Consider the following 12,985-nt stretch of genomic DNA (forward strand, 5'->3'; position numbering starts at 1 on the left):
CCTTTTCTACTAAGATTAAATAACGATATATTTAAGCTCCTTGTATGCTACCTAGGTGCACACATCACAATATACAAGCATTATTTTGTTTAGTAGAAAGTGATGAAAAATATTCATGATGTAATAAATTTATGGTATCTTCTTGCGATGCTTCTGGTACTCTTTTAAGTCTGGATGGTTGTTTGAAATATGTTGCTTATAAACTGCTTCATAGCCCATGGTTGCAAATTGTAGTTTGAAAGATGCTAGTTGTTTTTGCTTTTGCTTATCATTTTGCAAACTTCAAAATTTATTAGCTCCATAACTTGGGCAGATACCTAGGGGGTCAAAACTACGAAGAAAAAAAATACATAAAAAGCAGGAGCAAAAGAAAAACTCTTTCAGCAGTGCCGTTGCTTCTACTTATAAAGCCTCTACTTGAAAGAAAGTCACTGAGAAAAATGACGAGGTCAGCCACAGGCCACATAATATCCATTGTGATTTGTTGCTTATTTATTGCACCTCTTCTTAATAGCATACTGTTTAGGTTGTTATTGTATGGTTTTGGGCTGAATTTTAACTGCCTAAGAAGATGGACATTGACATTTTCTAGGATGTAAATGCAAAGGATTCTGAAAATTCTAGTGGTTCCAGCTCTAAAACAATATACCTATTGGGTACACAAGATCAAAGCTTCAATGTCAATGAAAACATATTTAATGATATTTTGGATCCTGCGAAGGAAGCAGAGACTACTAGGTTAGCCTGTTAATCTTTTACTTCTTCTAAACATGAGTATTAAATTAGTTATATGTGATATAACCATGCATGTTGCTTTAGTTTTATCTGACTGCACTCACTGCAGTATTATTAATATGGTTTTAAAATTTATATCGATTATATTTTTAGCAGGGCTTTTTTCTGGATTAAGATTAAGAACCAATTCTTGAACAAGCCTCATTAAACCTTTTAAGAGGTTATGCTGTGTGCATTGCATATGTGTGTACAGTTTAGAACTGAACTATTCAAGTTGGAACTGATTTTTTTAGAGAAACTCTGACTTGAACTTGTTCATACATGTCAGGACTTGCAAATAACCGAAGAACAATGTTACAGAAAAATTGTGACCTCAAATTTATCTTCCACCCACACAAAGCAATACTAGAAATAGTGCATACGACATCGGTACTCAGATACGGCACATAATGCCCCCACTTGTTAAAAGATTTTTTAACATCGGTTTCTAATTAAACGATGTTGAAAAGGAATGTTGACATTGATTTCTTATACTAGTCGTTGTCTATGTTCGAAAAAACTGCCAAATACATGTTTTTAACTTCGCCATCGGTCATTTTTACAAACGGTTGTCTATGACCAATTTTAAAAAAGAAATTGACTTGTCATTTTTCCTAATGTACTATATGTAACAAATTTCCGATTTCTTTGTAAACATTGTTAAATGATAACTTCAAATCTCATTCCGAATTTTTGGAATAAGATATACAATGTAACAATATTTTTACTTTTCATTTAATGTTATTTAAAATTTATAATTACTAATAATACTTGTTGTGCACCGATAACCGAATCAACATAACTCTCTCATGCTAGTTATAATACAGGTTTATTTAGATAGTTATGATTATAGAGATTATAAGTATTATAGAACAACGAATAAATATTTATTAATTATTGTATTTTATAGGAGATTTGTCGTTGCAAAAATTTATCGAGGCTATTTTGACATATGACGACATCAAGACGATAGTTGTGAGTAAAACATATCTATACTCAATTCAAATTGCAATAACTTTTTCTCTATATAAATTTTACAAATTTGTGCAAAGGGGAGGGGGAGTGAGAGCATCTCCAATGGTATTAGGAAAAATGATTGGCTAAATAATGATTATGTAAAATTTGCCGAACGTGTAAGGTGTTGCGCTCCAATAAGACCGGCTATAATATTAAATTTATGTTTACATATTTGTTACATCTCTTGACAGATTCAAAAAATTTAACCAATATGAAATGGTTTGTTATAATTTTAGCTAAGGGTTTACATATTATTTATAATAGTGAGGGTTTCTCCTGTTGAAGATGCTCCGAGGACTTTAACCTGTTTGCCTCTATCCCGAACTGCAACAACTTCGATTGTGGTTTCTAAGATAGTCATTACATGGGCATGAACAAAATAATGCAAACAAGAAGCCGATTTAACATGTTACCGGGTAGTGATCAGAATATTTGAAAGAACAAACAATTGTTGGGATCGACTTTTACCAATCTACAAGTTAGTTCCTCTCTACATGGATGCTAAGAGGTCTCGCATTTCTGATACAGATGGTATGTGTTCACTGGGGTATATCTTTGCAACAAGCTGAGCAAAGCTATCATACTTGTCCAGAAAGTCACTCTGTCGAAATTGAAACTTTGGTCAGCTAATATTAAACAAATTGTATCCATCACTGCAGTTTTGGAAAGTGATGTATAAAAGGATCGGTATCTAATATCTATTTGAACTGAGCTTTGTACCAGTCAACTCAAAGGTTCTCCAAGAAATATAGCAGTATACATGAGTTGTACTTTTAAATTAAATTTCCTACTACTATTCAGTTCCAGACAACCATCAGAAAAATTAGCAAATAGTAATAACATATAATTTACTACTGGATCGAATAATGAGCAGCTACTAGCTAGCTAACTATTTTTGTAAAGCATTAGATAGCTAACTATTAATGACATGTAGCTAAGTTCTCTTATTGACCTCTTTTGCCTAACAATTGTCTAGTCCAGGTATCTCCTAAAATTCCTACAAGTAAATAGCCTTCAAATTTATATCACATTCACACTAATATGTATGCATGCACTTTCTATACTTACATGAGTGTGTCTTTTTTGAGTGATGTAATTGGTGAAAGAGAAGATCAGCAATTTAGCACTACAACTTTCAGATCAATTGAGCTTATAACTAGATATCATGCTCAAGTGAACTGCATGTGAATATACAATCATTGTACCTTGCACTTGTCCCATAAAGAAGGAAGCAATTCATCTGAGGTTAAGTTCTTCTGTAACTTCTTATACATTGCCGTGATGGACTTGTCAACCTGTGGGAGCATATCATTTAGCAATGCATCTATAAGACTAGTGGCTGGAGCTTGAGACATGTATTGGCGGCAGCAAACATTTTACAGTCATCTCCAAATTCTTAAAGTACTTGTGCAAAATTTGAAGTCAAAGTTTACTAAATTACTTACCCCAGATAAACTGGACTTTACCACCTTCCGCAGATCTCCTTTTGACAATCCAAGTTGGAAAGGGATCTGAAATTCATTAACTTAAAACTCAGAAAGCTAACACATAGCCCATATAAAAAGTTTCAGAAGAATATAACAGAGCAACCTTATGGTTTAGACCTGAAGAATGAAAACATTACATTAACTGTAGGCACCTTACAGAATTTGCCATGTTTCCTGGTAACAATTGCAGTCAAGATAACTGGTCTCTTGTAAGTGTTCAAAAGACAAATGTTTCACATGCATTTCATTGGGAGGCAGTGACGGATCTAGGGGGGAGGGTCCCTTCGTTGGTGACCAGATTTAGTTTAGATGTTTATGGACTGTTGATAAAATGGAAGTGCATGTCTTTTCTATGCAGGTAGACTAGGTAAAAACTAAAAATCAGTAGATGATGTATTGTTTTTTTCAAGTTTTACAAGGCAATATACAGAAACCCACCACCAATTTTACATTTTGAGCTTACGTTAATAAATAATACTAATTAGTAGATTGCTTAGCCTTTTATTTAATTATTTCATTCTCCTTCAATTTGTACCATTCTCTTTTTAATTTACTGCAAGTTTTTGAAGCATTAGTTTTGACTAATAGCTCTTTTTTCCTAAAAAAACATCCGATTTTCTTGATAGCAACTGGTTCATAGTTTTTTCTCTTCAGACGCAAGGTTCCAACTTAAGTAAAAACTCAAAATTTTAAAATTATCACAATTATATGTGTTATTAAAGAAAAAAAATAAAATATTAATGTCAGTGATATATATTGGAACACGACCCCTCCCTCCCCCAACACAAAGTTCTGTGTACTGACTGCTGGGAGGGAAGTATGAATTTGTTGTGGATGCATTCTTTGGTCAAAAGTACAGAAAGAAAAAAGCAAAAAAGCAAACTGTTGGAGTAATTTCAGAGATATGATCGCATTCTTATTTCTAAATTTTTTTTAGGAATTTGTTTTTAAGTAAATCTTTATGTCAATAAGTCATAGCTGATTTTATGGCTATATTGATTTGGTTGTGTTCCTCAGTCATAGGTAGAGTCAAAGATAGTTCCCTGATTGTAGTTATCACTATTTATGTATTTCTCTTAATTGTGTGTTACCTTGCTTTCCTATTTATGGAGAGACGATTGAAAGAAATAAACTCATTACTCATTCAATAAAAAGTTGTGTAAGGAGAGTTGAAGAGTTCTCTTGAGTAAAACTTTTATTATGCAAGATAGGTTCCTCTAAGAGGGAATCAATCCATCCATTCCTGGTAATAGACCCGTGACGAGATCCATAGTCAGGGACCATAACAACTTGGCATCAGAGCCTCGTCATGGGAGATTACCGAACAAGTGATGTCCGTTGTAAAAGAGTTGGACAAGGCCAACCAAGAGATTCGAGAGTTACGGGAAGGGATTCAAGCAATTCAGCGTGCATTAGCAGTACCACAGCGATCAAATGAAAAATCTGTGGGAGAAACTTAAGCAAATTCTAATGATGCAGAAACGCAATCTGAAGCCAAGGATGAGAATCACAAACATGGGGTTGTTCCAAGGTACTCCAAATTGGAATTTCCATCCTATAATGGTACTGAAGTCCCTCTAAGTTGGTGTTATCGATGTGAGCAATTTTTGTTAACCAGAAAATAGGAGATAAAGATAAGGTGGGGCTAGCGGCTTTTCATTTAATTAGAGAGGCTCCGGGGATACAAGTTGAAGCAAGAGGAACCAGAAATAACATGGGATCAGTTCAGATCCTATTGCCTTTTTCGTTTTGGTCCTCCACTAAGCGAAAACCCGAGAACTGGTAAATCTTAAACAAGAAAGTACCGTGGAGGAGTATCAACGACAATTCCAAACACTCTTAACAAGAGCAACCACGGTAAGGACTGATCAACAAGTAGATTGTTGGAAACGTGAATGGGCTTGATCAAATATTTATATTTTTGATTATAAACCAAACACACACTTGTATATATTAATAATAATAAGCTACAACTTTTCTTGATTACACACAAGGCTACAGCCTTTTTCAGGGAGCTTCAGCTCTCTACAATTCTCAATATCACTGCTATTTCTCACTTAATATATATTGTAACTTGGAATACACCAGCAAAGCCATATTTATAGGCTTGAATACCCAGACGTCATGGCTAACATAACCTATATTTACTACAAGATAGCCCACATATTTTGACTACTGACTTCTTTATATTTATTAACATACAGACTGTAAAATGCATGCATGCACTTAGTAACTAATAGCAGCTTTTACATCTTCTAGACACCTGCAAATTAATCTTCTTTTCATACACAACTACTGTACTTCACTTGTAGATAACATGAGCAGCCTACCATTTTTCTAGGATTCAACCTTGATCTTTTACAACTCAACAGTTGTTGCCTTATTTTCAATACTAATCTTTTACTTCCAGTTTTAGCTGGTGCATGCATGAATGTTTGACCTCAGCTTCTGTGCTTTTTATTCAACATGTACTAAAAAACTAGCTGTAAATATTTATTAAGGTGGTGGAGAGTTTGAAATTCTAACACTCCCCCTCAAACTCCACTTTGCATTCCGAGCTTATTTTTTATTTTTCCAAATACGTCCGGCTTCAACGGCTTAGTGAAAATGTCCGCTAAATTTTCTTCAGTCTTGCAATGTACCAGCTCCACAATTTTATCATTTACCTGTTCTCGAATAAAATGATATTTAATATTGATGTGCTTGCTTCGACTGTGGGACACTGGATTTTTCGCGAGGGAAATAGCGGATTTATTATCCACGTAAATTTTAACCGGACCTTCCTCTACAAGATTTAACTTGCCCAATACGTAGCCTAGCCACATAGCCTGACATGCACATGCTGCTGCTGCCGCCATGTATTCCGCCTCACATGTTGAGAGGGCAATTGTCTGTTGCTTCTTTGATGACCCCGAAAATATTGCTGAACCGATATGAAAAGCATATCCCGAAGTGCTTTTCCCGTCATCCAAGTCACCACCATAATCACTGTCTGAGTAGCCTACTAATTTTGAATCTTGAGAGTATGTGTAAAATAAGCCATGATCAAGTGTACCTTTTATGTACCTCAAAATTCTTTTAGCTGCCATGAAGTGATCTTGCTTCGGCTTCTCCATGTACCTACTAACCAATCCAACTGCATACATTATATCTGGACGAGTAAAAGTTAGGTACCTCAGACTTCTAACCAAACTTTTGAACAACGTCGGATTTACCGACTGCCTTATTGAATCGACTCTGAGCTTTATGCTCGGTTCTGCTGGCGTGCTCACTGACTTGCATTCTTCCATTCTGAACTTCTTTAAAATCTGCTCCGCATATTTTTTCTGAGACATAAAAATCCCATCTCTGTTTTGCTTCACCTCGACTCCAAGAAAGTAAGACATTTGACCAATATATGTCATCTCAAATTCGTTAGTCATAACCTTCTTAAAATCGTTGAACATACCAGGGTTATTTCCGGTAAAGATCATGTCGTCCACATACAAGCACATGATCATAATATCTTCCCTTGAATTTGTTTTCGTGTAGAGAGCATGCTCGTATGGACTCTTCACAAAACCATTTTTCTGAAAATACTCATCAACCCTTGTGTTCCACGCTCTCGGTGCCTGTTTTAGGCCGTAAAAAGCTTTCTTTAGCCGGTAGACTTTATCTTCCTGGCCTTTCTGAACATATCCTGGAGGTTGTTCGATGTAGACTTCTTCTTCGAGATAACCATTTAGAAATGTTGACTTGACATCCATCTGAAATATCTTCCACTGGTTTTGAGCTGCAATTGCTGTCAGAAGCCGTATGGTATCAACTCTTGCAACTGGAGCGAATACCTCGTCATAGTCAGTGTCATATCTCTGCTTGTAGCCTTTAGCCACCAACCTCGCCTTGTATTTCTCCACTTCTCCATCTTGATTCGTCTTGGTTTTATAGACCCACTTGACACCAATTGCTTTGTGTCCTTCTAGAAGATCTGTGAGCTCCCATGTATCATTCTTCTTGATTGCGCCAATTTCTTCATCCATGGCTTTGTTCCATTTCCTTTCTTCAGAAGCTTCTTCAAATGTAACTGGATTACATTCAGCCATTAAGCAAAATAAGGAATAATCAAAGGATTTTTGTACCGGACTTGTTGCTTCATAAATATTATCCAGACTCCGCATCTTTCGTGGTGCTCCCCCTGAACTGCTGCTTCCTCCCGTGGATGGTGTCGATCCAAGAGTTTGTTGATTTGGACTTGGTGGGGGAGTTTGATCATCATCTCTGTCATCTTCAATGTTCTGGTTATCACTGTCATCGTCATCACCATTGAAAAATAAACCAGCAACTTTTCTTTACTCAACATCACGAGAAATGATTAATTTCTTCGTCAGGAGATTATAGAGTCTGTACGCCTTGCTTCTTTTGTCATATCCGGTAAAAATACACTTTTCGCCTTTGTCATCCAGCTTCTTTCTTTTCTGATCGGGAATATGGGCATAAGCAATACACCCAAAAATTCTGAGATGTCCAACTGATGGTTTGCTTCCGCTCCATACTTCATTCGGAGTTTTGTTTCTTACACTTTTTGTTGGACAACGATTCAACAAATAAACTGCACATTGAACGGGTTCCGCCCAGAAAGTTCTTGGCAAGTGCTTTGCTTTCACCATACTCCTTGCCATGTCAAGAATTGTGCGGTTCTTCCTTTCTGCAACGCCATTTTGTTGAGGAGTATATGCTGTTGTCAACTGATGATTGATGCCATGTGCTCTGCAAAAACTTTTGAACAAGTTTGAAGTATACTCGCCTCCTCTGTCTGATCTGAGTGTCTTCAAATAATATCCACTTTGTTTTTCCGCCAGTGCTTTGAACTCCTTGAATTTATCAAGAGCCTCCGATTTTTCTTTGATGATATACACCCAACTTTTCCTGCTAAAATCATCAACAAATGTTAGGTAATACCTATTACCTCCAAGTGATGGGATATCAAATGGACCAGCTATATCTGTATGAACTATCTCCAATGGCCTCCTGGCTCTCCACGATATTCCAACAGGAAAGCTTTGTCTGTGTTGCTTCCCTTTGACACACGCTTCACACAAATTTTCTGGTTCGTTGATTTCTGGCAAACCGTCCACCATCTTTGTTTTTGACAATAATTTTAAGCCAGAAAATCCAAGATGACCATATCTCAAATGCCACAACCACGAGTCATTTTTAATGACCGACTTTAAGCACTTCTGCACATTCGTTTGCATATCAAGCGTAAACAAACGATTCTTTGACATCTCCACATTTGCAATCAATTCCCGAGCTTGATTTCTGATAATGAGGGAATTGTCCTGCATCTGTATATTATATCCTTTCTCCACAAGTTGGCCAAGACTGATAATATTATTTTTCAATGCAGGAATATAATAAACATCATTTATATATTTCTTTTCACCTTTCTTTGACATGATCGTGACGGTACCTTTTCCTTTCACCGGAATCTTTGACGAGTCACCAAAAGTAACTTCTCCGCTGATGGTGTCGTCTATCTCCGTGAATAATTCCTTGTGACCAGTCATGTGATTACTGGCCCCTGAGTCAAGATACCAAACATTCTTCTTGCTTTCCTCGTCTCCTTTGTAAGTGAGGAACATAGCAGTGCCAATGTCTTCTTTTGCTGCTGCAAAATGACTTCTTTCTTCCACCTTTGGTGCTCTACACTCATAACTGAAGTGACCAAATTTATTACAATTATAACATTGAAATTGAGACTTGTCACCTCGTTGTTGAAATCCGCCTCTTCCACGACCTCTGAAATTTTGACTACGACTAGATGGTTGATAACCTTCAGAATTCTGACCTCTGTTGAAAGACTGTTTTCCACGACCTCGTCCACCTCGGTAGCCACCTCTGCCACGTACAAAACCGCTACTCCCAGAACTATCACCAATGGACACCTTACTTTGTAACGCCTTTTCCAAGTGGCTTGCATCATCATACTGGTTCATTCGCTGCTCATGCGCTTGAAGTGAACCTACCAGCTCGTCAATCGAAATTGTTGACAAATCTTTTGACTCCTCAATAGAAGTAACCACATAATCAAATTTTCTGGTCAGTGAACGGAGGAGTTTTTCCATGACCCGAACATCGTCGAGACTTTCGCCATTTCTTTTCATCTCATTTGTCACGGCTTTCAAACGCGTAACAAATTCACCAATATTTTCTGAATTCTTCATCTTTAAATTTTCGAACTCCCCGCGTAGCACCTGGAGCCGCACCTTTTTTACTTTTTCAACTCCTTGGAATGATTTTTGCAAAATCTCTCATGCTTGTTTTGCCGTTTTTGCTTCAGAAATTTTTTCAAAGGTTGATTCATTAACACCTTGAATAATTGTGTACAACGCCTTTTTATCTTTTTTCCGGATCTCCTTTAACGCCGTCTTCTCGGCATTTGGAAGCGCTGCTTCAGCGGTTGCATCAGCGGGCTCGTTGAACCCATTTTCGATAATTTCCCAATTATCGTAAGAACCGAGTAACACCTTCATTTGGATACTCCAATTCCCGTAATTTGTGGACGTCAATTTTGGAATGTTGGGTTGTACCATATTTGCCATTTTTCACGAACGTAACCTTGGCTCGGATACCACTTGTTGGAAACGTGAATGGGCTTGATCAAATATTTATATTTTTGATTATAAACCAAACACACACTTGTATATATTAATAATAATAAGCTACAACTTTTCTTGATTACACACAAGGCTACAGCCTTTTTCAGGGAGCTTCAGCTCTCTACAATTCTCAATATCACTGCTATTTCTCACTTAATATATATTGTAACTTGGAATACACCAGCAAAGCCATATTTATAGGCTTGAATACCCAGACGTCATGGCTAACATAACCTATATTTACTACAAGATAGCCCACATATTTTGACTACTGACTTCTTTATATTTATTAACATACAGACTGTAAAATGCATGCATGCACTTAGTAACTAATAGCAGCTTTTACATCTTCTAGACACCTGCAAATTAATCTTCTTTTCATACACAACTACTGTACTTCAGTTGTAGATAACATGAGCAGCCTACCATTTTTCTAGGATTCAACCTTGATCTTTTACAACTCAACAGCTGTTGCCTTATTTTCAATACTAATCTTTTACTTCCAGTGTTAGCTGGTGCATGCATGAATGTTTGACCACAGCTTCTGTGCTTTTTATTCAACATGTACTAAAAAACTAGCTGTAAATATTTATTAAGGTGGTGGAGAGTTTGAAATTCTAACATAGATTTCTTTACTGCTTGGTTAAATGAAGGATTACGGGTAGATGTAGAGATGCAAGGCCCTCCTAATCTTGTAACTGCAATGAATCTAGCACGTGATTTTGAGAGAAAGTCACAAATCACCAACAAAAGTAGTGTGCAATGTACTACTTCTTCCTGGAATATTAGCAAGGCTGCCTTTTTAAGCTTGTCGGCAACACCTCGTCATGAAGCTAAGACTATGGGACAAAAAGCATCTTCGGGTACTTCTAAGGCATCAAGTGTGGGTAGCGTGACAAGTCCATTTATTAAGAAGCTTTCCAGGGCTGAAATGGCGGAACGATGAGCAAAACGGCTTTGTTACAATTGTGACGAATCATACTCATCTGGTCATCGATGTAAAAGAATATTTTGTCTAATGGTGGAAGACTCTGATGGGGAGGATGAATTTTCAACAGAGCCTGAGATATCCATACATGCTATCACAGGGATAAAAACAACTCAAAAAAAAATGATCCTACGGTTAGTGGATTCAGGCAGCACACATAATTTCATAAGTGAAGATGCTGCATTGCGATTACGATTACCGATCTCCTATCGTTCTTCTTTGCAAGTAGCTATAGCAAATGGTGAAAGTGTCTAGTCCAGGTATCTGTATTGTTGTTTCAATACGCATTCAAGATCAGATTTTTTATTTGGATTTGTATGTTATAACTCTTGGAGGATTTGATGTGGTACTTGGTGTGAAGTGATTGCAAACGCTAGGTCCTTTTTCATGGGATTTCAACACCCTTATCATCATGAGGTTTAACCTACAAGATCAACACATTATTTGGCAAGGAGAAGTTGTCAAAAAAGGGGATGCTACTGTTTTTACATTGCAAGAAGAAGCAACATTGCGCTGAACCTTGGAAAAATTATTGGTTGATTATGCTGACCATTTTTAGCAACCAAAAGGGCTGCCACCTGCACGAAGATGTGATCATCGCATCAATTTGTTGCCTGGTTCTCAGGCCCTGTTATTGTCAGGCATATCCTCATCGTCAAAAGGATGAAATTGAAAACAATATGCGAAAATGATTGTGCAAGGCATAATTCGTAGCAGGTCTCCCTTTTCTATTCTGATATTGTTAGTTCCCAAGCATGGTGGCTCATCATGTCTTTGTGTTGATTATAGAGAACTCAATACAATGACAATAAAGGATAAATTTTCGATTTCGATGGTGGATGAGCTATTGAATGAACTCCATGGTGCAAAATTTTACACAAAACTTGATTTACACTATGGATATCATCAAGTGCGGATGGATCCAAAAGATATAGAGAAGACAGCATTTCATACACACCATGGTCATTTTGAATTTCTGGTATTCGCATTTGGTCTCACAAATGCTCCTTCAACCTTTCAAGCATTAATGAATGAGGTCTTTCAACCTTACTTGCGTAAATTTGTTCTCGTTTTCTTTAATGATATCTTAATTTATAGCAGGACATGGGTGGAGCATATGCAACACATCTATCAGGTGTTTGAGCTTTTACGAATGCATCAATAGTAAGTGATCGGGATGTTGTGTTTACTAGTATATTTTGGAAAGAATTATTACGCTTGAGTAGTACTCGATTATCTTTCTCTTCAGCCTATCATCCTTAGACAGACAGATGGTCAAACAGAGGTAGTTAATCGAACAATTGAGATGTATTTGCGTTGTTTTGTGGGTGATACAACAAGAAAATGGGTAGAATGGCTTCCTTGGTGGCATATTGCTATAATACATCCTTCCACATAGCTCTCTGTACCACTCCTTTCCAACTAGTTTATGGTAGGCCACCTCCTCGTTTGCTATCTTATGAACCTAGTTCAACGCGTGTTGATGTCGTGGATCGTTGTTTGCAGAACCGTAATGAAGTTCTGGCTCTCATCTACGCAAGGCTCAAGACCGTATGAAACATTTTCATGATGCACGCCACCGAGATTTGTCTTTCAGTCCAGGTCAACTTGTGTGGCTTCGCTAACGTTCTATAGGCAACAAATCATGTCCCAAGTTAGCACCTAAGTTCAACGGCCCTTTCAATATTTGGAATCGGGTAGGTTCGGTTTCTTATGCATTTGAGCTTCCTGCTGATTGCAAACTCTATAATGTTTTCCATGTTTCAGTGCTTAAAGAGTTTAAGGGAGAGAAAATTGCAGAAAAACCCACTTAACCTCCTGCTATTGATGGAAAAGTAATTTTCCAACCACTATTTGTCCTTCGTTTTCGTGTCAATAGAGGTGTACCTGAGCTACTAGTACATTGGGCTGGTCAATCAGAATTTGATCCTACTTGGGAGAATGCAAATACGTTTTAAAAAGTTTATCCCGAGTTTGAGCTTAGGACAAGCTTGTTGTCGAGGAGGGGAGTAATGTTGTGAATGCATTCTTTGGTCAAAAGTACAGAAAGAAAAATAAAAGAAAACAGCAGACTGTTGGAG

The 12,985-nt window shown here is 37.1% G+C and overlaps 1 protein-coding gene across 3 annotated transcripts in view; it reads right to left on the reverse strand.

Moving 5' to 3' along the window:
* Window positions 1-1,891: 1,891 nt before the first annotated feature.
* The window catches only part of LOC141697814 (exocyst complex component SEC3A-like), a 30,180-nt gene continuing 19,086 nt past the window's right edge, over window positions 1,892-12,985 (reverse strand). For 2 of the 3 annotated variants that reach the window (XM_074502358.1, XM_074502360.1), the window contains 3 exons: window positions 3,237-3,302; window positions 2,997-3,086; window positions 1,892-2,392 (listed from right to left, as the gene is read on the reverse strand). In XM_074502358.1, the coding sequence (XP_074358459.1) occupies window positions 2,282-2,392; window positions 2,997-3,086; window positions 3,237-3,302 (267 nt within the window). In that variant the 3' untranslated portion in view covers window positions 1,892-2,281. The remainder of the gene's footprint in view (window positions 2,393-2,996; window positions 3,087-3,236; window positions 3,303-12,985) is intronic. The other variant, XM_074502359.1, reaches the window with a different exon arrangement.

This window comes from Apium graveolens, chromosome 11 (assembly GCF_009905375.1).
Source record: "Apium graveolens cultivar Ventura chromosome 11, ASM990537v1, whole genome shotgun sequence".
NCBI lineage: Eukaryota > Viridiplantae > Streptophyta > Magnoliopsida > Apiales > Apiaceae > Apium > Apium graveolens.